Source organism: Pipistrellus hanaki (genome assembly GCF_964339955.1).
Source record: "Pipistrellus hanaki genome assembly, chromosome: 6".
In the NCBI taxonomy this organism is placed as follows: Eukaryota; Metazoa; Chordata; class Mammalia; order Chiroptera; family Vespertilionidae; genus Pipistrellus; species Pipistrellus hanaki.
The window spans coordinates 32,900,343-32,924,536 of NC_140508.1; the positions used below are offsets into that span (position 1 = coordinate 32,900,343).

A 24,194-nucleotide genomic window follows, 5' to 3' on the forward strand; every position below is an offset into this window, starting at 1 on the left:
ATTTGAGCTGAGCTGAGTGGGAGTCAAGATGGCAGTATAAAGGGTGTTCACTTTCTGTTGCGGATCTATATAGTTGCTGTGTGGCTCTGGAGTTTCCTGATCCCGATAATGACAATGATGATGTAACCTTGCTAAATCTCTATACCCTTTTCTTTTTTTTTAAGCCCAAGTAATTTCTTTTTACTGCAGCTTAACCACTGGACTAACAGTTCAGCAGGACCCCTCTCCCCCTCCCCATCACATCACTCTTATTTTATGCAGTTCATATGGAAAAAGGCCTTATGGGGCCACCCAGACTTCTCTATTAGACTGCAGTTAGACTCAGTAGGGACTGGGCCTTCACTTGGTACCTCCTACCTAGCCCTGCCACTAGTGGATTATTGGAACCTCATTATCACTGTTCCTCTTTGCATTTTAGTCTGTCCTTATTCACTTGAGACTTGCCACCCATCATTACTCACCATTCCTGCCTTTTGACCCACCCTACAGGTGAGATCCAGGGCCACGCACAGCTGAAGTGACTTGGGTGTGTCTTGTATTGTAGTATCCCGAGGACAAACAAAAGCTGAGGACTTGATTGCCTGTCATTGAACATCTCCAATGGTTGGTAGTGGCCCACAAGCATGTTTTATGAGAGAAAGCTGAGGACATAAATGTGTGTGTGTGTGTGGGGGGGGGGGGGGAGGAGGGTGTCTTTCCTCTCCTTGGTGGTGGGGCCTATTTTATTGGCACAGCACCAAAGTAGGCAAGATTAGAAGGTGGCAGAGGACATTAACTGTCCCATACATTCTAATTCTCCTTCTCTGAAGTGAGGCATTGGTCAGTAAAAGAATGTCACTATGACAGTAGAAAAGGAAGCCATGAGGGAAGCTGAGTTCCAAAGAGTGAGGTTGTGTGGAGCTTGCTACCATTTTCTAACCATGTGTCAGCAGTACTGGCCATCCAGCAGGAATATAAAGTCTCCATTTTGAACATAATACATTGGAGTCAGTCTCAAGAGACTCATGGCTTCTTAATGGTGGTTGTCAGAAGCTCATGACTGAGTAGATGACTGCAATGAGAAACACAGCCAGCTCAAAATTAGGAGGAGATAAGGCAAGAAGAGAAGGTGGGAATGTGGGGGGTGCCAGGGATGGTAGTGCAGTGGTCTATGGCACTTCACCAAAAGACAGGAGTTGGAATAAAACCTTTATTTCACTTGTAAGCCACCAGATAAACAAAGTTCAAACCAAGCAAAAGTGATGCCATGAATGTCACTAGACTTGGGAAGGTCACGGGAAGTTAACTGCAGACAGCACCTGTCCGATTCACATCCAGCCCGCAACCTTCCCCCAAATTCAAACCCAATTATTCTATGGCTCACCAGCCATGGTCATCCCAAAGGTTGTCACCAAAGCCATGGTCTGCTCCCCAAGGGGGACTGGCTCTGGTCTCCACTCTATTTGGCCTAGGTAAAAATTATTTTTTTAAAAATTTTTATCCTCACCCAATGATCTTTTTTCCATTTATTTTATTTTTTAAAGGGAGGGAGGAAGGCGGCGGGAAGAGAAACATCAATGTCAGAGAGACACATCGATTGGTTGCTTCCCATTTGTACCCCGACTGGGGCAGGGAATGAGTCTGCAACTGAGGTACATGCCCTTGACTGGGAATTGAACCCGTGACTTTTGGTTAACAGATCAACACTCTAACCACTAAGCAAACTGACTAGGGCAAAATTCTTTTTCTTTTTTTTAAAGAGAGGACAAAACACCAACTAGGAGGGCTATACACAAGAAGACTAACAAATATTGACAAGGATGTAGGGAAACTGGAATCCTCATATCCTGCTGTTGGGAATGTAAAATGGCACAGCAAAGTTGGAAAACAGACTGGCAGTTCCTCAAAAGGTTTAGTATCAATTATCATATGATTCATCAATCCCATTGCTAGGTTTATATCCAGGAGAATTAAGAACACACCTCCACATAAAAATTTGTACACAATGTTCACAGCAATAGTATTCATTATTGCCAAAAAGTAAAAACAATCCAAATGTCCATCAACTGATAATGGATAAAGAAAATGTGGTATATTAATATAATAGAATATCATTCAGTCATAAAAAGGAATGATGCATTGATACATGCTACAACATAGATGAACCTTAAAAACATTAACTGAAAGAAGACAGGTGCAAAAGGCCACGTATTATATGACTCCACTTATGAGAACTGTCCAGAATAATCAACTCTTTAGAGACAGAAAATAGACTAGTGGTTGCCTGGGGTTGGAAAGGGGGAATGGAGAGTGGCTGTTAATGGGTATGGGTTTTTTTTTTTTTGGAGTGGTGAAAATGTTCAGGAATTAGATATAGTGATGGGTGCACATAATACGGACACACTAAAAACCACTTAAGTGGCCGAAATCAGTTTGGCTCAGTGGGTAGAGCGTTGGCCTGCGGACTGAAAGGTCCCAGGTTTGATTCCAGTCAAGGGCATGTACCTTGGTTGCGGTAACATCCCCAGTAGGGGGTGTGCAAGAGGCAGCTGATCGATGTTTCTAACTCTCTCTTCCTCTCTGTAAAAATCAATAAAAATATATTTAAAAAAAAAATAAAAAACACTTAAATGCACACTTTTAGAAGGGTGAACTTCATAAGTATGTGAATTATATACAAAATTATTTAAAAAAGAGAACTAGGTTTTTAAGTGCTGATATTTATTAAGGCTCCAACCTTTAGGGTTCCAAAAAACAACCCCGAACCGTTCCCATTTGCTGCTTGGCAATTACTTATGGCTGAGAAGGAAGGACGAGGCCTGACTACAGCTTGACCTAGAAGTTCCTACAAGCCCCATGGAACTAAGACATCATCTGTGTTACTCAATGTCCTTGATGCAAGGAGACCCACACACAAAATGGCTGATTCTGAAGATGAATCACTAAAGTTTCTGTTTTCAGAAAACAGAATTATGTATTGGACTATCCTTTCAACCTCTGCTACTAGTAAATCTAAGTGGCAAATTTATTGTTTCGATCTTGTCTTTTCTCTGAGTCAGGGTTCTAAAAGTGATCTATCCCCCTTCCCTGCTTATCAGATGTTCTTTTAAATGCCTCCTTTTATAGGAAAGGATGCTTTTATGAGTTAATTGCCCATGTCCTTTTGGTAGCAGGTATGACCCAATTGCAAAACAAAAACATTCCACCATCGCTGGCCCCTGGGGAAGCAAACTAGACTGATGACTATATTTGCAGCTCTGCCCCCCTTGGTCCTTCTCCAGAGCACACACGTTCCAAAAGACCAAGGTGGTCTTTTACTAGATCAGTGCTTGAGATGGGGTCTGCCAGAAATGCCCAGAGCGCCCACTCATGCTAGCCTCCCACCCTGGCCCAGCCTCCACATCTCAGGTTGACCTTGGGCCTACGGGCCAATTTATTTTACCCTTAAACCACTCTCTGGCAGGGCAGACAGGCAGTCCCAGGGTGTAGCACATTAGCAGATACCTCAGAAAGGCTCTGGTAGCCCCTGCCCACAGAGAAATAATATGTCCTAATTTAGGGGAAGGAACCCAAGGAGCTGAGAAATGAAACATGGCTGAAATGCTAGTTGTGGAATCAAAGTGACTAGTGCTTTGATGTCTTGCGTCTGAGCCTGGTGCTCTATGGTGCTCTCTCCACTCCAGCATAAGGTTCATCACTGATCACTTCTGTCAGGCCTCCTCGGGCTGAAAAGGATCCGAAGAACACCAAAGGTCAGGTGGGCCTGGACAGAGGGCACAGGCTTCCAGAGGCGGGGATCCCTGGGGGGAATGCCTTCCTGGGTGGTTTCGTGCTTGACTAGTTCTTCCATCCACCCCAGCCAATGGCTTTGAGGCTGGCCTCCCACTCCTCCCGGAGTTCCACACCATGCTCAGATGGAGCCCGTGCTCCTGTGCTCGGCTAGGCCCCACGGGGGGTGAGAGGCACAGAGTGAGACTCTGTAAGTACCACATAAAGCCTTGGACCTTCCTTCCTTTCCTTCTGCCCCAGTTCCAGGGGTTGGCATACACAGAAGCAGACATCAGAATGGGAAGGGCACCTCAGATTCCACAGGTGGCACAAAGCCATGGGAGGGGAAGGGACTCAGGGTCACTCAATAAGTTAGTGGTAAAAAGAGATCAGTGCGCAGGTCTGCTCTGTTTGTAGGCTGCCACTGCCCAGCCACAGACTCAGGCCTGGGTCAGGTAAGGCGGGACTGAGGGTTCTGCCCTCCAAGAAGCAAGCAGTCTTTCTGCAATGTGCCTGCCTGTGTGAAACCATCCTTGTGTCCTATGAGGTTTCCAGCCACTCATTTCATCCATGCAGCCACACTGGGACCATCTTGGTGATGTCAGGAGCCAACAGCAATTTATGAAGGGAAGGTGCCCGAGAAGTAAGAATGGGCCCAGGGAAGGAAAAGTCATTTAGCCCCACAAAGATTCAAGCTCAAAAGTCTCAGAATTGGAAGGAACTGTGCAGTAAAGAAAAATGGAAGACGGCAACATGACTTCTGTATTGACATTTGGTTCTTAATAATAACATCCAAAATGCATTTTGTTCTTATAGCGCTGCACTGGGTAGAGGGTATATGTTGCCGGAGTTTCCCTTGGGAAGTGGGGAGGAGCTGGTGGTGAAAGAGACTGACTTCTCTTTGGGACCTATATGCAGCCCAGTGGAGAGCTGCAGCAGGTGCTGCGACTCTGACAGGGAGTAGGGAGGCAATCCCAGCCAGCCTGCAAACACTTGGGCAGCGTCCCTTGCCCCCAGCCCGTAAGAACACGGTTGCTGATGGGGCCAGAGGTGGTAGCTCCAGGAGAGTGGAGGGAAGGCTGGGATGTTACATTCTTGAGGCTTTCACAGGTACATGTCATCGTAGCCCGGCGGGGGGAGATGGTCTGGGTTAGGTCTGGAATGGAAAGAGGGGCTGGTGAGTTGGAGTGATGGAGGGCGGACAGAGCCCTGAGCTGAGGGAGACTGTACTCCAGAATGATGTGGTGGTTTGTGGAGTTGAAGAGCACACATGTACTCTAGAGCCAGACTGACTGGGACTGAATCCTGATTCTTCTACCTTGGCTAAGTTACTTCATCCTTCAAGGCCTCGGTTTTCTCCATCTATTAAATGTGGCAGTAATATCAATCCATGTTAATAAGTGTTGATAAGGATCCAGTGGGTTCCTGCCACAGCTAAACACAGTGAGGGAGTCGCTCCTCCTCACCTGGGTCCTCTCTGAGGGGAACTGGGGGGAGGGAGGCACTGAGGAACGGGCGCTCCTGGAAAGCTTCGGGAGGGCATCTGACAGGGCCTGAAGGAGGCTCCACTCTCTTGCCAGTGGGGGATGGAGCTATGGCATCTGTGCCTGGTGTGATGCCTTCGTTCCTGCAGCACTGAGACGTGCTGTCATCAGGTCCTACTTCTCAGCATACCTGAGTGAATACCTACCCAGCTGGACTGGTCCCAATGGGTCCAAAGGGGTCAAAGCGCGCTCCTGGAGGCACAGCGCCTGGAGGGAGCCGGTTTGGAAGGCCTGAGGATGGGTCAACTTGTACTCTTGGGAAGCCAGATCTCAGAGGATCCACAATCATGCCACCTCTTCGATACCTGAGGCAAGAAGGAAAAATGGGTCTGCAGGTATGGCAGGGAGCTTTGGAGAAGAGGCGAAGGAGGTGAGAACAGACTAAGAATGCCTGGGCTAATCCTGCATGGTGGCTCAAGTAGATGCACAGGGATGGCTGCTCAGGGCAAGAACACAAACAGCACAGTTGGACTTCTGGATCTCCAGGGTCCCTGAGCCTACAAAATAGACTCCTGCCATGACCTGTACCCAAGGGGAGCAATTTGATCAAGAACAGGTGCCAGAATTTGCCAAGGTCAACGCAGAACCATCATGGCAGAACCATTATGAGGCTCTGCAGGACACTACTTTAGGTCTAAGGCCTAAGGATGACATTGGGACAATCCATGCTGCTTGCCTTTCTGCTGTTTATTTAAAGAACCCCAGGGCAATCTATGGACTGCCTGTGGGTCCTGACAGCATCTCTCTCATGAAGTTCCATGGACCCAACCTCATGTGCTCAAACTAGGACACATGTGCAGAGGTCACTGTTCAAGCTTAACCGTGCACTTCTGGGACTTCATCACTTGTCTAAAAATCAGATGGCCAAGCTGGGACACTTTGCAGCAGAGGTTAAAGTCTAGTGTGACTCATTCAGAGAAGACAGTGCATAGCTCAGGCTGTAATGACGTTAGTGGATATGTGACAAGAACCACCCAGAGCTTATTGGGGATTAAAGACTCCCCTTATCAAGCGAGGTGACCTCTGAGTAGCACTGAGATGTCCTAAAGTCTGTAGCCCACACCGGATAAACCGACATGGTATCCTGCCCTCCAAGGAGGGGGCTGCTGTCCTCCATATCATTAAGAGGGGCCAGAAAGGGCAGAAGAGCTGCTTGCTGTGCTGGCTTAGCCCCTCCCCTACACTCAGAGCAGAACAATGGCAATGACTTCTCAGCTGCTTGGCAACAGACTGCTCCTTCCCCACAAAGGAAGACTGATGAAAGCTCTAGAATTAGAAAGTGAGCTGGGCTGAAAAGCCAGGAAAGCAAGCTGTATTGCTGCCACCTCTCCAGCAGTACTCACCCAAAGGGGTCTAGGTCATCTCCCCCGACAGCAAATGGGCCCAGGGGATCACACCTGAAACAAACAAGGGACAATTACTGTCAGTCCCAGAGCAGCCAGCACCTGGGCCCCCAGGAGCCTGAATCTGACTCCCAGGCTTGGGGACAAGGGAAACCCTTGCATGAACCATCACACAAGGGATATTTCAAAGTGGCCCTTGGCAAAGACTAACACTGATAATGTCACAATGGCTGAATACAAAGCTACAGAACATGGAGGATCCCAATTGTATAGAAAGAAAAATATTAACAGTGGTAATTGCCACATACATTTTATTTTATTCACACCCTTCTCAAACTCTTAAACGTTGGATAAAGAACCAAGATCTTTTAGACCAGAAGATTATTTTAAAACCCAAAACCAAAAGCTCAGATTTAAAAGCTTTCAAGGATAGAGTGAGATGTGTACTCACATACAGCGAACTCAGTGCTTCTCAACCTTTTTTTTTTCATTATGGTTCCTGCATAAAATTTTCCCACCACAAGTGCTGAATATCTGTTTATGCTCTGTAGCCCACTGGAGGGCCACAAACCATTGTAAACGCTAAGATTTTTTTCACTCCTCCCCCATTACCCTCATTGACAATGCATGAGCAAGGAGAATAAATGGAGATTTTGTATTATATAATATATACACCCACAAAATAGAGCTCTCTCTCAAAAGCTTTATGTATCTTTATATTCTTTGATCCAACAATTGTATGTCTAGGTATCAATCTTAAAGAAAAAACACTTAATTCAGATTAAAATATCTCACTAATCGGGACCAGTTAGGTACATTAGGGCATATCCCTAAATTCGGCCAAGGAAACAATGCTCTTAGAATGTTTTAAAATGATGTGTAAAAATGTTTCTGTTCGAATGTTAACTGTGGGACAAAAAGGGATTATCAATAGCCTAAGAAATCAACTGTGAAAAGCGTGGGTGGGTGTGGATAAATAAAACTGGAAAGAAGGGCACTGAAAATATAAACAGCGGTGAGTTTCTTCTATAAAGAATATGGATATGAATGCAATAAAATAAAAAAGGTTTAGTATTTGAAAAAGTGGTCTTTGGAATCTGCTTGGAGTCCCAGTGAGCAATCTGAGCCTGACAGTTCTGGGGCATGGCAGATTCTTCATTAACAGCCCCTAATCTAAGCTCATAGGTAAGAAGCCATTAACTAAAGATCTGGGGAAAAATCCAAATGCAGGTGCTTCTCCAATCAGTCCTACCTCATGACTGGAAGACAGTGTGATTTAGATGGACTAGGTTTCCAAGGGGAGGTTATTGTCCCCAAGCTGGGCTCATGGCGCTGGCAGCCAAGGTCTCTGGTGGCCTCCCAGCATCCTGCCTCACTGGTCGGACCAACTGGTGCCAGAGGGCAGCAAGCATTTCACCTATCCCCACCAACTGCCCCCTTTAGAGCAGCAAGCAGAGGCCTTCTAGTGACTATAAAAATGCCTGGGAGAACTGAGTCTGATGGCTCCTGAAACATGCAGCCATCTCTATTTCTCTCTCGTGAGCCACAGACGGTGGGAGGTGAGAGGAAATGGAGAACAATGGGGCCTAGAATGGCAGCCGCAAGGCCAGCCCCAATAATTTGTGTACTTGAAACTGCCACAACATATCCTTTAGGCTCACACTCAACACACGCACACTTCAGTTTTTCAGTGAGCTCATTATGGCACATGTGCAGAATCCATTTTAAAATAGTCTCCGTCCTGGATGTGCTGACTGAGGCTCTAGGGTTTAAAATAAGAAAGTGACTTTTGCACATGGTCCCTGAAATCAAGCCCTACTACTACATCTGGTAATCAACTGAAGGAAAGAGTGTTGTATAATTAACCCGTAGGCACAACTTCTTGGCTGGCCCACAGGACAGTATGTCTCAGCTCTAAAAGAGGCCCCTTTAAAGGATTTGAGGTGAGTCTAGCCACCGTTTCCTTCTTATATGCTCCCCCTCCTCTCAGACACACAACACGCCTCTCCTGGACACACAACTCGGGTGGGCACCATGCCAATGGCTGAGGTGCTCTGGGGAACTGGAGTGGCCTCAGGGTTGGGATTAAGAGATGAGCTCTGGACTCTGGGTGGGGAACTACCTAGCTGGTTAGCAGGGGTCTATCACTAAACCTCTGCATCCCAGTCTTGTAAGATGGAAATCTAAGTAGTGACACCCACAGGGACTGCTTTGGAAAATATAGTTATTTTAATAAAATTTCTTATTTATTTTAACATATAATGGTTTTATTATTGTCATTTTAAAATTAATGACAAAATGTGTATTTTTAAATTTTGGGCTGTAATTTCTTATATGATAAACACTGACAGATATACCTCAAACAGAGCTCCTTGGGGTCCTTAATAATTTCTGAGAGTGCAAGAGGATTCCTAAGACCAAATGTTTGGGATCTGCCAGCATAGGAAATATAACTCAAGGAAGTTAAAAAAAAAAAAAAATATATATATATATATTCCTCCTATATAATAAAACCCAAAAATGCAAATTGACTGAACAGCAGAAAGACTGGTCGCTATGACATGCACTTAATGCAGGAGCTGCCCCCTGGTGGTCAGTGTGCTTCCACAGGGGGAGCACTGCTCAGTCAGAAGCTGGGCTCACTGCTGGCGCCTCTATGGTACTAAGGACCTCTCCAAGTGGTCCCGGACTGTGAGAGGGCGCAGGCCAGGCTGAGGGGACGCCCCCTCCCCCGCCAAGTGCATGAATGTCGTGAACCAGGCATCTAGTACACACACACACACACACACACACACACACACACACACACACACACGGGCGCGTGCATGCACATGCATGTTCATAGTGTGCAATTTAAAATGAAATACTGGACATGCTAAGAATACCCCACTGAGGTTACACAAATGATAACATAGCTGTATTATATAATATCAGATACTAAAAAACCATACTTAATACTTTAGTCAATGAATTATGAAATTAAAAAAAAGTAGAACACAAAATATTTGGAACATTAAAAAATATGTAAAGATATAGACTGGGATTAAAAATGAATTTTGAATGGCATAAGAGCTTTATATCTAAGGATTTATTTTTATTAAAGCTGTTTAAGCATGGGGAAAATTGTTTTTTCAAAATGGGGAACAGGATTTGGGACAATCTCCTCACTGATGGACGACAGATGGAGCAAAGGGAAATGGGTAAGAATTGTAAGTAATAACAACAAAAAAGTTAGACTTATATGAAAACAAACAATAAAACAACAACCTCCCTTACAGATCTCAGGAGTAGGACAGATCTACTTTTCACCCTCAATTCTCCATCACAATGGAATGTCCTCTCCATCTACACCAACATCAAACCCAGCATCAAACCAGCAGACCCAGTAGCCTTTGATCTCTGGACACACCTCAACACACAAAGAAGCAACTCTCTTTATGGACTAGGGCAGACATCCCAACTTCGGTTTGCATTTGGAAGTTTATGGGGTAGGCAAGATGAGGGTGTGGAAGGTGAGAGGTGAGACACAGAACTATGTCCTATGGGAAGTGGAAGAGGCTGCTATTTCCTACTGGGAGCATAAGCCAAGCTTTTCAGGGATGGGGTGATGAACACTCTGAAGTACCAGATAGGTCTGCTGCTGTATTGCTCTTTCTCTACTCCCCACCCTAAAGCCTCACCCCCAAATTAGGCATTTGAGGGAAAAACAAAAAGGTGAAACTGTGAGTGGTGGCTTGCCCAGGAATGTGGTGGTGGTGGTGGCGGCTGTGGCTATAAAAAGGAATGGATGTCATTACAGACATCTGGGCTACAAAGAAAGGGGCTGGCAAAGAGAGGGGGTGGAGGAAAAAGGGGGGTACAGAGGGAAGACCTGACAGACTCAACTCACTAGTGGCTGACAAAAAACCTCCTAAACATCCCGCCTCTTCTTCCAACGATCTCTTCTAGTTCAGTGTCCTAGTCCCGGGAAACAGGCTTGCCTGAGAAAAACCCAATGGGGCGGGGTAGGAGAAGGTTTTTCTCCATATGCCCCACATTGAACTTGTACACAAATTGATTACATGAACTAAACTGAAAGGAGCAGTGAGGAAAGCATAAGCTGAGGCGGACTCACAGAGGGGCAACCTCCAGGGAAGTTATGCTACTGTCCTACCTCTGTCCCCCGCCTTGTAAAGTACGCTGCGCTGATCTTACAGGGCTGTCTGGAAGATGAGCAACCACAAACGAAAGCCAAGAACTAGCCTTTACTCCTGTCCTCGATAAATGGCTGCCAGTTTTGTTTGTTTTTGTTTTTAATATATTTTATTGATTTTTTATAGAGAGGAAGAGAGAGGGATAGAGTTAGGAACATCGATGAGACAGAATCATCAATCAGCTACCTCTTGCACACCCCCTACTGGGGATGTGCCCGCAACTAAGGTACATGCCCTTGACTGGAATTGAACCTGGGACCTTTCAGTCCGCAGGCCGATGCTCTATCCACTGAGCCAAACCAGTTTCGGCCTGCCAGTGTTGATGTAAGGAAACAATGTCCATAAGGGGCCTGGATCTAAACACAGCCATTAAAGACACCATCCGGGTCAATCCTCTCCCACCACTGTGGCTCTATTGCTTCAAATCCTTTTATGGGGGTGGGGCAGGGGGATGATATAGGTAATTAAAAACAAGGTTCTCTCTGGGGAGACCCTCTACTCATTATACCTTCAGTCTTGTTCTCATCCCTGTTACCTGAATGGGACCTGCTAAGTATTTATTCAACATTTACTATATTCTGAGCAATGAGCTCAACATGTGATATTCATCAAATTCAATCCTAAGAAACCTCTGAGACAGGAATAATGACCCCAAAGTGCAGATGAGAAAACCAAGGCTCCGAGAGGCTACATGTGCTGGCAGGTAAAGCTACAAGGTCAGGATTTGAACCCAGCTGATCAACCTCCGAAGCTTGTGTTCCTAACTGCCATGTAATACTCTCTCCTTGACATGGGGGTTGGATGGGAGGCAGAAAGAAGGGGAAGAAGCCCTGCCTGCTAAGAGTGGTATGCAGGTGTGGTGAGGCTCGGCCTTCTGCTGTACCCCCTCCAACCCACCAGGCTCTTTAGCCAAAAGCACTACTGCCAACAGAATCCTTCAGTGGTTTCACCTGCCCATGGGGAGAGTCATGTACTCCACATCAGGGGCTTCCAAAATCTACCCATCCTCCCCAGCTGCTGTATCCTAGGACTCCAGACACAAATTCTTCCTCTAATTTCAGGGACAGTCCCATGCATCTGGCCTAGTGTTCCCTCAGTATGGAAACTGCCTCCCCCCCCCCACCCCCAGAAGAAATGCTATGAAATAATTCAGACACACAAATGAAAAAAGAAAAGCAGCTTAAAAAATACTGCTCTTCCCCATGAAGACACAGCTGAGGTAGCAGCTCCTCCACAAAGCCTTGCCCAGGGTATCCATGAAGGATCTCCGCACTAACCTCTGTTAATGGCCGCTATCACTTTAATTTACTCCCTTGTTTGCAAAGCTGGAGGGAGAGTGTGTGCCTCAGGCTAGGGGTCCAGCCCTAGGGATCTCTACCCCACAGGAAAACATTTGCAGAATAGGGAACTCATCAAATATGTGCAAGGCATAGTAAGTCCAGATGATGGAGCTACAACGAGGTGAAAAGTGGGGCAAAGTAAGTACTACTTAAAAAAAAAAAAAGCCAATAATCTTGGGATTAGACAAAAATAACTGAGTGGGGTCAACCCCAGGCTAGGGGCCAGGGGTTTTGGCTAACAAAACAAACACAAAGGGCAGGAGAGTGCAGAGCTGGCCGTGCCAGCAGCAGGCTAATGATTGGCTGACACCATTCCCAGGCTCTCTTCCCCACCTTGTGGGCCTAGAACAATGCCCACATCTTCCCTGAAGCCTTTCTCAGCCCGAATACCAAGAGCCTTCACTTAGTAAAGGTTCCTAAACTGAGGCCCACACCACTCGCCTGGTAATTATCCTCCTTGATAGGAGTATTGTATCCTGTCCCTTCCCTGAGTGGGGAAGCCTGCTGTAGGCTCTGCAACCACTCACCACCACCACCGCCCTACTCCATCTGCACCCGCTCAGCTGTCCTCCTGTCCTTCTAGGGCTCCGCAAAGGACAGGCCTTCAGACTGGAGCACCCTTTCTCTCCTGGGTAGAGGTCAGTCCCTCCTTGGGGAAGCCTTCCCTGAACACAGTGTGCTTCAGGTTCCGCTTCTTATGTGTTCCCAAGTACCCCGCTGTTCCCCTGCGAGATGAAATGAGAGCAGAACCCAGATGGTGTCACTGGCCTTAGTGAATCACCCAGGGCTGGATCTAGTGAGCTCAATGAATAGCACAGATTTAAGAACCAAGTGGCTCATCAGCATCTAAATTTTAAAATAATTATCCATGAATGTATGGATTATTTCTGGACTCTCAATTTTATTCCCTTGCTTTACACGTCAGTCCCACACTGTCTTAATTACTGTAGTTTTGTGGTAAGTTGAGACGCATAAGTTTTTTTCCAAGACTATTTCCACTATTTTGGTTTCCTTGCATTTCCATATGAATTTTAGAATCAGTTTGCCAATTTCTAAAAAAACAACAACACTAACAAACAAAACCTTCCAACAAAAACACTCTGGGATTTTGATTTTGATTATATTGAATATGCAGATCAATTTGGGGAGTATTGACAATAGGAAGACTTTTTACCTATGAACAGGGATGTCCATTATTTATATCTTCCTTAATTTCTTTCAACCATCTTTTGTAGTTCTCAATGTATAAATCCTGTACTTCTTTTGTTAAATTTATTCTTTTTTTAAAAGATTTTATTTTATTTTATATTTTATTGATTTTTTACAGAGAGGAAGGGAGAGGGTTAGAGAGGTAGAAACATCGATGAGAGAGAAACATCAACCAGCTGCCTCCTGCACACCCCACACCAGGAATGTGCCCACAACCAATGTAAATGCCCTTGACCAGAATCGAACCCTGGAACCTTTCAGTCCGTAGACCGACATTTTATCCACTGAGCCAAACTGGTTTTGGCTTAAATTTATTCTTAAGTATTTTATTCTTTTGGGCATTATTGTAAATGTGATCATTTCCTTAATTTCATTTCTGGGTTGTTCCCTGCTAATGTATAGAAATACAAGCAATTTTTGTGTATTGCTCTTGTATCCTATCACATTGCTGACTTTGTATATTAGTTTTAAAAAGTTTTTTTTTTAATTTCCTTAGGATATTCTACATATAAGACCCCATGTCATTTGTAAATAGAGATTGTTTTACTCCTTACTTTCTAATCTGGATTCTTTGCTCTCTTGAGTGATCGCAGAGCCTACAGCAGATACCCTTGCTTGTTCCTGATCTTACGGGGAAAGCACTGAATTTTCCTCTGTTAAGTTGGAGGTTAGCTGCGGGCTTTTTACAGATGTTCTTTATTGGGTTGAGAAAGTTTCCTTCTATTGCTGATGGCTTTTACCATGAGAGGGTGTTGAAATTTGCAAATGCTTTTTCTCTATTTGAGATGAACATGTGGGTTTTGTCCTTTGCTCTATTAATATGGTGTATTACATTGATTTATTTCCAGATATTAAGCTAACCAATCCTGGAATGAATTTCATTTGCTCTTTATGAATACTCCTTTTTATACATTGCTGGATTTGTTCTGCTACTATTCTGTTGATGATTTTTTTTTTTTTTCGGTCGAAGATTTTTGCATGTATATTCAGGAGGGATACTGGTTTGTGGTGTCCTTGCCATATCATTGGTTTGGTATCAGGGTAATACTATTCTCACAGAATGAGTTGGGAAGTGTCCCTTCCCTTTCTATTTTCTGAAGGAGTTTGTGAAAGATTGGTATTAATAAAAAATTATTAAGAAAATTTTCAAATGGCCCCAAATAGTACAAATAGTATAATTTATGAATCCCCACGCATCTTTCCACTCAGTTTCAATAATTATCAATATTCTACCACTCTTGTTTCACCTGTAGTAATGCCTGATTCTTTGGAGGGTGAAATTACTTTAAAGAAAAAGACTTCATTATAAATATTTGTAAAATATATACCTCTAACGGACTTCTTCTTTTTCAATATAACAAAAATTCAATTGTTTCACTTAACAAAATTAGCAGTAATTCCTAATGTTACCTAATACCCGGTCTATGTTCAAATTTCTCCAAATTTTAAAAAATAATTTTTAGAATTACTATGAATCAAGATCCAAGGAAAGTCCAACACTGTATTCAGTTGATATGACTTTTATTAACAGTCCTCTCTTTCCCTTTCTCCCCCATGCCATTCATTTATTTGATTGGGGGGGGGGGGAAACAAGGTCAATTTATTGTGTAAAAATTTTTCATGTTCCTCATGTGTCTGTTTAACTCGTTCTTCTATCCCTATGCTTCTCTGAAACCGAAGCTTGAAGGTTCGATCTACATTCAGGCTGCCGTGAACTTACGTATAGAAGAAACAATGTCTGGCTGTACTACTTTCAGGGTTAAGATTGACCTGGGGTTTCAGGAGTTATCAGTCTGATCCATCTATTATAAAATTCCCCATCAACCTTTTATCTGATGGTTTTAGCGACTACTGACAATGTGTATGACGAAGTTTGCAACATGGTGATTTTCTAATTCTTCCACTTCCTCCATGGATAGGATTTTTTTACCTTTATAATTCTAGACTCAGGTCTATGATTCCAAAATTAGGATGGCACAGCCTTCAGATGCCAATTGTGGGAGCTCTGGGGTGTTTTTGCTTGTCATAGTGTCTGGAGAGTCCTCGAGGCATTAATAGACAGAGACCAGATGCTGCCTGCTCTACAATTCACAGTAGAATCCCACATAACAAAGAATGTACTGCATCCCACACAACTTTTGAAAGACTTGTTAGACATTAAAGGAGATGTAAAGCCTACATAAATTATCTGAGTCCAAGACTATTTTATACATGAACACAAAGTATTTTTCATACTGGTCTAAAACAAAATTTTCCAGGACTATAAATGATGTTATCAAGAAACATTGTCTATCCATTATTTTGTTTGCCATTCTCCTAAGGGCTGTTCACCATTTCAGAAAAGTCATGTTAGCAATAGCAACACAGTTTATATACTCGAGTTGCTGACATGACTCATCTGTATGTGCCAGCTTTTGTTGCTGTCAAATTCAAGATAATTCCACATACAAGAGCAAATATCTGACTATGTTTTCCAGTGAAGTCTTGCTCAGGCATCTAAACAATGAAATACACGTTATCTTATTATTAACCAGAAGCCAGGTGCATGAAATTCATGAGGGGGGGTAGAGGGGTCCCTTAGCCGAGCCTGCACCCTTTCTGGGACCCCTGGCTACTAACTGCTCGCCTGCCTGCCTCATCACCCCTAACTGCTCACCTGCCTGCCTGATTGCCTCTAACCATTGCCTTGCCTGCCAGATCGCCCCCAATTGCTTGCTTGCTTTCCTGATCACTCCTAACTGCTTGCCTGCCTGATCGTTCCTAACTGCCTCTCTCTGCCTTGGCCCCTAGCTATGGCTTCATCCGGAAGGATGTCCAATGATATCCAGAAGGTCTGGTCTAATTAGCATATTATGTTTTTATTATTATAGATTACTCTCTTTATTTCTCATATTATAGTTAGGATTTTACACCAATTGAATTTGAAACTGAACATCTGGTAAGTAACAACATTTATGAATTCCATTTTGAGAGAGTAAAGGAGATTTCACAGAATATTTATTTTGAAATGGGCAGTGAGTCCAAAATAACTGAGAATTATTATCTACTTAAGGTCTAAAAATCTTCTCCAATTTGACTGCTGCCCAGGCTTCATTCTGAAATCTTGCCACTATATTCTGGTTACATCACAGCCAGAGCATTGTGCTGGTGTGAGGATACCTGGACCCCAGCCCTGCCTCTGTCTCATTTTTAGTGGCTCATGACCTTAAAAAGGTCATCTTACCTCTGTTCCTGTCTGTAAAATAAGAATGTTAGACCAGCTGAAACTGGTTTGGCTCAGTGGATAGAGCGCTGGCCTACAGACTGAAAGGTCCCAAGTTCGATTCAGGTCAAGGGCATGTACCTTGGTGCGGGCACATCCCCAGAAGGGGGTGTGTAAGAGGCAACTGATAGATGATTCTGTCTCATCGATGTTTCTAACTCTCTATCCCTCTCTCTTCCTCTCTGTAAAAAATCAATAAAATATATATATATATTTTAAATAAAGAATGTTAGACCAGACAAGCTGTTTCAGCCTCTCAACCATTTTTATTATTCTTTACTCTCCCACAGGACCCAGTATTTCTGAAGATTGCTAAAGAGACTACCAATTATTATTATACTAATCAAAAGTATATCAATTGACAAACAGAATAAAATAACAATGACAGCACTTACTGAGTGTGATTATGGCCTCGAAGTGAACCTTCCCCCACCCCTGCCAATCCCACCGTTGCCACTACATGGTGGATCCCAGATTGGAAAGTGCGTCTCAGCCAGAGACTGAAGTCTCCCTGGTCCTTCTCTCCTCCCCTGGAGCGTAGGCCTCCAGCCCTAAAGGCTGCTGTGCTCATCTGCAAAGACCTTGGACATGATCTGTTCATACACCATGCTGTTTTGGAAAAGTTCTGAAGTTGTCATCAAGGGGTCAGGGGACTCCAATAAAGTGAAATAGGTAAGATACTGGGACTACATCCTCTAGGGGACAGTACTCTGTATCTTTGCATTTTCCCAAAAAGCCCGCCCAGAGCCCTGCACACACAATGAACTCTGGAATCAATGACTGACACACCTCAGCAGCCACCTGGGAGTACTGAACACAAGCCCCATGGGCACTGACCCTTGGGCTGACCCAGAGGCTCTCTGTGGACTCTAGAAAGGGGCAGGCAGCCTTAAGGCGCTGGGTAGTTAGCTGACTAGTGGCAGCGCAAGAACTCACTGCTCTACTTATGTCTTCTATCTCCATACACTAAGGCTCTGACAATTCTGTTGAAGACACATAGTGGCCAGTGAAGAGGTCATGGCAAGATGGTCATGGCTGGAATCCTTCTACAGAAGCGTGACTGCCCACTGGGGGCTCTACTCACCAGGAAGGAGGCCGACTAACGTGTGGGTGCTGTGGCTGAATCCGGAGTGGGTCCACCTCTCTGGCAGTGGCAGGCGGAAACTCCCGTTGGGGACTGCTCACACTAGTCTTGTCCCAAGGGTCGTGAAGAGGTGTGATGATTTCAGACCCAATACGACACCGAAGTTCCTCACTGTTCCTGTAGGTCCTATAGGAGGTAGATGAGGTGTCAACTGCTTGTTGCTGGCTGGCAACCCTCAATACAGAATTTTGGTGGCTGCGGCGGCCTTGACAGCTCTTGAAAGTACGCTTAGACCGTTTGCAAGGGTGGGAATGGGCCGCCCAGCGGGCCTGGGTGAGGGGGGCAACAGCCCGAGGTTGTCTACGAGATTTGCGCCTAAGCTTCTTAGGCATCTGAGTTGTCCCTCCTCATTTACCACCCCATTAGAAAGCGGTGAGAGTGTAGGGGCATAGGGCCTGGACTGGCTACTCCTCTGTACCCACCCCATCCCATCCCACCCTCAATTATGTGTTCATCATGTGTCATGGGAAGGGTCATGGAAGGCAAAGGCTCTGTGGGGAGGATAAACTTGGTTCCTGGTCCAAGTAGGCAGGGCTCTGGGGGCTCAAGGTCTAGTTCTGTCACTAACTCAGGGGCCCGCGGAAGGCTGCTCTGGGCCTCCCTTATCTGCCAATGAGAGAAGCAATGTGAGCTACAGATGAGGTATTGAGGCAGAGTTGGGTAGCAGGTGTTTTAAAATAAGCCAGATGCTAGGTCAAAAAGCAAACCTCACAAATGTTAAAAACTGAAATAATATGTTTTCTGATCATATGGGATAATATTAAACATCAATACAGAAAGGAAGTCTCTAGATAGATGGAAATTAAGCAACATTAGCCTAGATAATTCATGAATCAAAGACGAAGTCTTGAAAAAAATACAAAGCATTGAATAAAATAAAACATATTAAAATATGTGGGATATAGTTAAAGCTTCATTGAAGGGAAACTTCGTAGCATTAAATGCTTACATTGGAAAAAGGGGGGAAATCACAATAAATCTCAGAGGGAAGGTGGGGGTGAGGGGGTAAGAGAAGAGATTAAGGAAAATTCTGACTTAAGAACCTAGAAAAAGAAGATCAAATTAAACCCAAAGCAAGCAGAATAAAATAATAAAGAACATAAATCAATAAAACAGGAAAGTAGTAGAGGAAATTAATTAAAAAGCTGGTTCTTAAAAAAATGAATAAAATTGATAAACCTACTGCAAGACAGGCAAGCATAAAAAGAGAAGACACAAATCATCCGTATCAAGAAAGAAACGAGATTTACAACAGCTTTGTTGCTAATGAAAGAATAATACTATTAAGAAAACTTAATTCAACAACTTAGACCAATTCTTTAATACCACAAACTGTAACAACTCAGCCAAAATGAAATAGATAATCTGAATACAGCAACTAAATTCATACTTAAGCAACCCAAAAAGAAATATCCAGATCCAGATTATTTCAATGGATAATTCTACCAAACATTTAAAGAATTAATTTTTTTTTTTTAAAAAGAACATCAATTTATAGTCACTCCCAGAAAAATACAAGAGGAGGAAACATATCCCAACGCATTTTTAGAGGCCAGTGATACCCTGATATCAAAACCAGACAATGAGTACAAAAACGGAAACTACTGACCAGTATTTCCTATGAACTTGGATGCAAAAAATGCTCAACAAAATATTAACAAACTGAATTTAAAAATATGTAAAAAGAAATATACATCACAGGATTTATTGTAGGTATGCAAGACTGGTTCAGTATTACCATATCGATAAGGTAAGAAAAAATCAAATAATTATGTCAATTGATGCAGAAAAAAATATGACAAAGACACACTATAGTAAATCTATTCATGAGAAAAACTCTCAACAAATTAGGAACAGAGGAGAACTTCTTCACTTTGATAAAGAGCTAACAATATATTTAATGATGAAAGTCGAATACTTTAGGAACAAGGCAAGAATATCCTCTCCTACCACTCTTATTTAGCATCACTCTGGAAGTTCTCGCTTTTTCAATTTTGCAACTTAGAAATTCACACATGAAACCTATATGTGCATGTTGACCAATGTCAACCAGTAAAATTTAATATAAAAAAACACACATTCAAACCTGAAAAAAATTAAGCAAGAAAAAGCACACAAACTAGAAAACAAGAAATAAAACTGCCCCCATCTGTAGATGACATGATAGTCTACCTTGAAATCCTAAAAGAATCTAGATATAAACTCCAACACCGTAAGTTCACCAAATATTCAATATACAAGGCAGCATATAAGATCAATACACAAAAATAAATAGCATTTCTATATACAAACAATGAACATTTGAAAACCAAAATTAAGAACTTCATTTACAATCACCTCTAATCCCTCCAAATATAACAAAAACATGCTCAGATTCTATATGTTTAAAATTACAAAATGATGATGAAAGTAATCAATTTAGATCTAAGTAAATGGAGACATACTTCCCTGTTTCCCCGAAAATAAGACAGTGTCTTATATTAACTTTTGCTCCCAAAGATGCACTAGGTCTTATTTTCAGAGAATGTCTTATTTTTCCATGAAGAAGAATATGGTACACATTTATTGTTAAATGAAAATAAAGAAAATTTATTACCTGTCTACGGTACGGTAGTACGGTAGTTGTCAACACAAACCAGACAAACTGTGAATCCTACAAGAATTTACTTATTTATTCAATGACAATCATGTCATCATCTTCTGGAACATCATCATAACAATTCAATTCTTGAATTTCCTGGTGAATTTCTTGTGACTCCATTTCTTTCAGAATCAGTGGACCAAATCTCTCATGTTTAGCCTGGGAGGGCCTTATTTTCGGGGGGATGCCTTATATTTCACTCAGAAGGAACCTGTAAGTAGGTCTTATTTTCGGAGGATGTCTTATTTTTGGGGAAACACGGTGTGTTTATCGTAAAAGTGTTAAGTTTCCCCATCATAGGTTTAACGATCGATAGGTTTAATGCAACTTCTATCAAAATTCCAGCAAGTTTTTTATAGTCACAAACTTATTCTAAAGTTTATACAGAAAGGCACAGACCTTGGCATAACTAAAACTATCTTGACAAAGAAGTGAATGGAGAAATCATCCTTCTCAATATTAAGTTCTACTGGGTATCTATAATAATCAATATTGTGTGACAGGGGCAGAGGAATAGACAGAAAGATCAATGGGGAAAAAAACCCCCAAAAAACCGGAATAGACCCACAAAAGTATAGACTACTGATTTTCAACAAAGTTACAAAAGCAACTCAATGTAAGAGCAAATGGTGTTGAAACAATGATATACACAGGCAAGAAATCTCACATTTTATACGTAAGTTAACTTACGCCCTGGCTGGGTGCTCATTTGGTTGGAGTGTCATCCCATACACCTAAAGGTTGCATGTTCGAATCCCAGTCAGGGCACATATCTAGGTTGCAAGTTTGATCCCCAGTCAGGGCATGCCCAGAAGACAATCAACTGATGTTTCTCTTTCTCTCTCCCCCCCAGTCCCTCTCCTTTTCCCTCTAAAAATTAATAAAAACATATCCTCAGGTGAGAATTAATTAAAAAAAATTTAATTTAAAATGAATCACAAACTTAAATGTAAAATAAAACTAGAATGTTGAGAGAAAATATTTGAGAATCTAGGGCTAGGCAAAGAATTCTTAAAACTTAACACAATAAAAGCAAAATTTGATAAAACAGATATTATTAGAATTCAAAATTTGTTTTGTAAAAGTCCCTGTAAAGAGAAAAAAAACACACACCACAGAATAAAGAAATTATAAACCCCCATCTAACAAAGGCCTTGCATCTGAAATATATACTTGTATAAGGAACTCTGAAAATTACAACAGTAAAAAAAAAAAAAAAAATAGAAAATGGGCAAAAGACATTTTGCCAAAGAAGATGTACAAATGGTAAATATACACATGGAAAGATGTTCAACATCATTAGCCATTATGAAAATGCAAGTTAAAACCACAATGAGATATCACTACATATCCACCAGAATAACTAAAATAAAAAATAGTGATAATACCAAATGTTGGTGAAGATACAGAGATCATACATTAACTGATGATGGAAATGTAAAATGGTATTTGTACTCTGGAAAATTGTTTGGCAATTTCTTAAAAAACTAAACATGCAATTACCATTGTACTCTTGGGCACTTACTGCAGAGAAATAAAGTTTGTCCACACAAACTGTACATGAGTGTTCATAGCACCTTTATTTGTAATAGCAAAAAGCTGGAAATAACTCAGATGTCCTTCAACTAATGAATGATTAAACAAACTGGGTACATCCATACCACAAACACTACTCAATAGCACAAAGAAACTAACTATTGGTACATGCAACAACTCAGATGGATGAGAAAGTCAACCCCAAAAGCTTACATTCTGTATGATTCATTTATATACGTATCTTTGAAATGAGAGAATTTTAGAAATGAAGAGTGCGTAATGGTTGCAGGAGCTAGGCACCGGGAGGAGGAGTGACTGTGGCTAAGAAAAGCATCAGGAGGGATCGATCCCGTGGTGGCTTGTATCACTGTATCCAAGTCAAATCCTGGTCATAAATGTCTAGTATAGTTTGTACAATGTTATCATTAAGGTAAAAAGTATAAAGAACACAGTCTCTCTGTATTATTTCTTAAAAGTTTAATTAAAAATACATTTATTGTATAACCATTAAATAAACGGAGGTTAGACTAGGTCAGTGGTTTCAGGTCTTTAGCAGAGCAGAGAAGGGGGGTTCAGGGAGGGCAAGAGAAAAGCCAAGTGGATGGGGCATAAGGACCTCCATTTCCTGCTCTGCTCCCCTTTCCACCAGAGCAACTGCTTTAACCAGTTAAATATCAATCCTGAACACTGTGCTTGAAGAAAGAGTTACGGTTAGAAAGTGATAATACCCGCAACTGCGTGAAAGTGCCAAGGGCCTGTGGGGTCCATACGTTCCTACAAAGAATAGGTTTCTACTTAGAACACAGAACTCTGGGGACTTTAACTGCTTCGTTGACGAAGTTGGTTGGGAGGGATAAAGGAATCTAACTCCTCTTTCCTTTCCGATCAGATGAATGGTGTGTGATGCACTTAGAAGACCCCTGATATCCGTATGCAAAATGTTTGCATGTAGAGCTCAGGTCTGATTCAGAAACTACCAAGGTAAGTTCTCACAGTTTCAAAGTCTGTAGAACTGCCACTTTGGTAGTAGCAAAAGACATCTTGTCATCCTGTCTAAGAAAGAAGGGGCATGGCAAATAAAATAGGTTTATACTCATTGGCAATTCACAATTTGCTCACAATATGTGTCAAATACACAATATATGTGTATATAACTAACTAAAACAGACAAGACATGCATAATGACCTGACAGGGAGGGCCATACGAGGAAAGGGGACTAGAAGCAGGCAGCTCAGTGTTATGCACAGTAAGGCAGAGGGAGGGCGGGCCTTATGATTAGGAGGCAGATCCCAAACCCTAACTCTCAAAGCCTCTGTTTCCATGGAGATGATTCCCAGTGATCAGATTTCCCCCCTTTGCTATTTACTAAGAGCTTGGGCCCAGCACTAAGCACTCTGCGCTGACATCTCATTTCATTCTCAGAACGGCAGCTGAAATAGTACTATTGTGTCCCTCCTTTCACAGTAATCAAAAAACAAAACACCCACCCACATAGGACCTAGCAACAAAGGTATTTAAAAAAATAAGTAAACGTTAATACTATTTCTCTCTCAGTATTGCAGAGACAAGGAAATGCCCTAATGTGCATGAACAGCTTAATACAGGCCTCGATTCTTCCCACAAGTTCTGTCAATTTCTCTCCCAGTGGAATTCCAGAATGAAGAGGTCAAGGGAGATCACACTCCAAATATTCTTCCCTTATATCTTGTTAAGGGGTTTGGTGGGGTTATGGTGTGGGCAGCTCTCCCAAGGCCAGGCTGGGCCTCACTTGACTCCTTGATTCCTTTGTCTACTATAGCGATTTTCAACCTTTTTCATCTCATGGCACACAAATTACTAAAATTCTGCAGTACACATACACACACACACACACACACACACACACACACACACACACACAAATATATATATATATATATTGGCTGAACTGACAAAAAAAGATATAATTTTTATTCATTCATAAATGGTTATTGTGTTGAAGGCTGTCATTTTTTGTTTTTAACTCTAACCTGATTTGCTTTTGATTTGAGGAGAGGGCAATGGATCGGTTGCCTCCCATGTGTGCCCCAACGGGGACTGAAATCACAACTTAGGCATGTGCCCTGACCAGGAATTGAACCCGTGACCCTTGGTTGCAGGGGATGATGCTCCAACTAACTGAGCCACATCAGCCAGGAATTTGCTCGTTTTTTTATTTGACAATCTAAAGGAAAAAAAGTCAGTGTGTCTGACTA

General features: G+C 42.6%; 1 protein-coding gene across 2 annotated transcripts in view; it reads right to left on the bottom strand.

The window, feature by feature from the left end:
• Positions 1 to 2,680: 2,680 nt before the first annotated feature.
• PSMF1 (proteasome inhibitor subunit 1) overlaps positions 2,681 to 24,194 on the bottom strand; it is a 34,359-nt gene continuing 12,845 nt past the window's right edge. The window contains exons 4-7 of one of the 2 annotated variants that reach the window (XM_084887711.1): positions 17,723 to 17,908; positions 6,635 to 6,688; positions 5,438 to 5,596; positions 2,681 to 3,704 (exon numbers count right to left, since the gene is read on the bottom strand). In XM_084887711.1, coding sequence (XP_084743837.1) covers positions 3,674 to 3,704; positions 5,438 to 5,596; positions 6,635 to 6,688; positions 17,723 to 17,908 — 430 coding nt within the window. In that variant the 3' untranslated portion in view covers positions 2,681 to 3,673. Of the gene's footprint in view, positions 3,705 to 4,505; positions 4,904 to 5,437; positions 5,597 to 6,634; positions 6,689 to 17,722; positions 17,909 to 24,194 lie in introns of those variants that run through there. The other variant, XM_084887710.1, reaches the window with a different exon arrangement.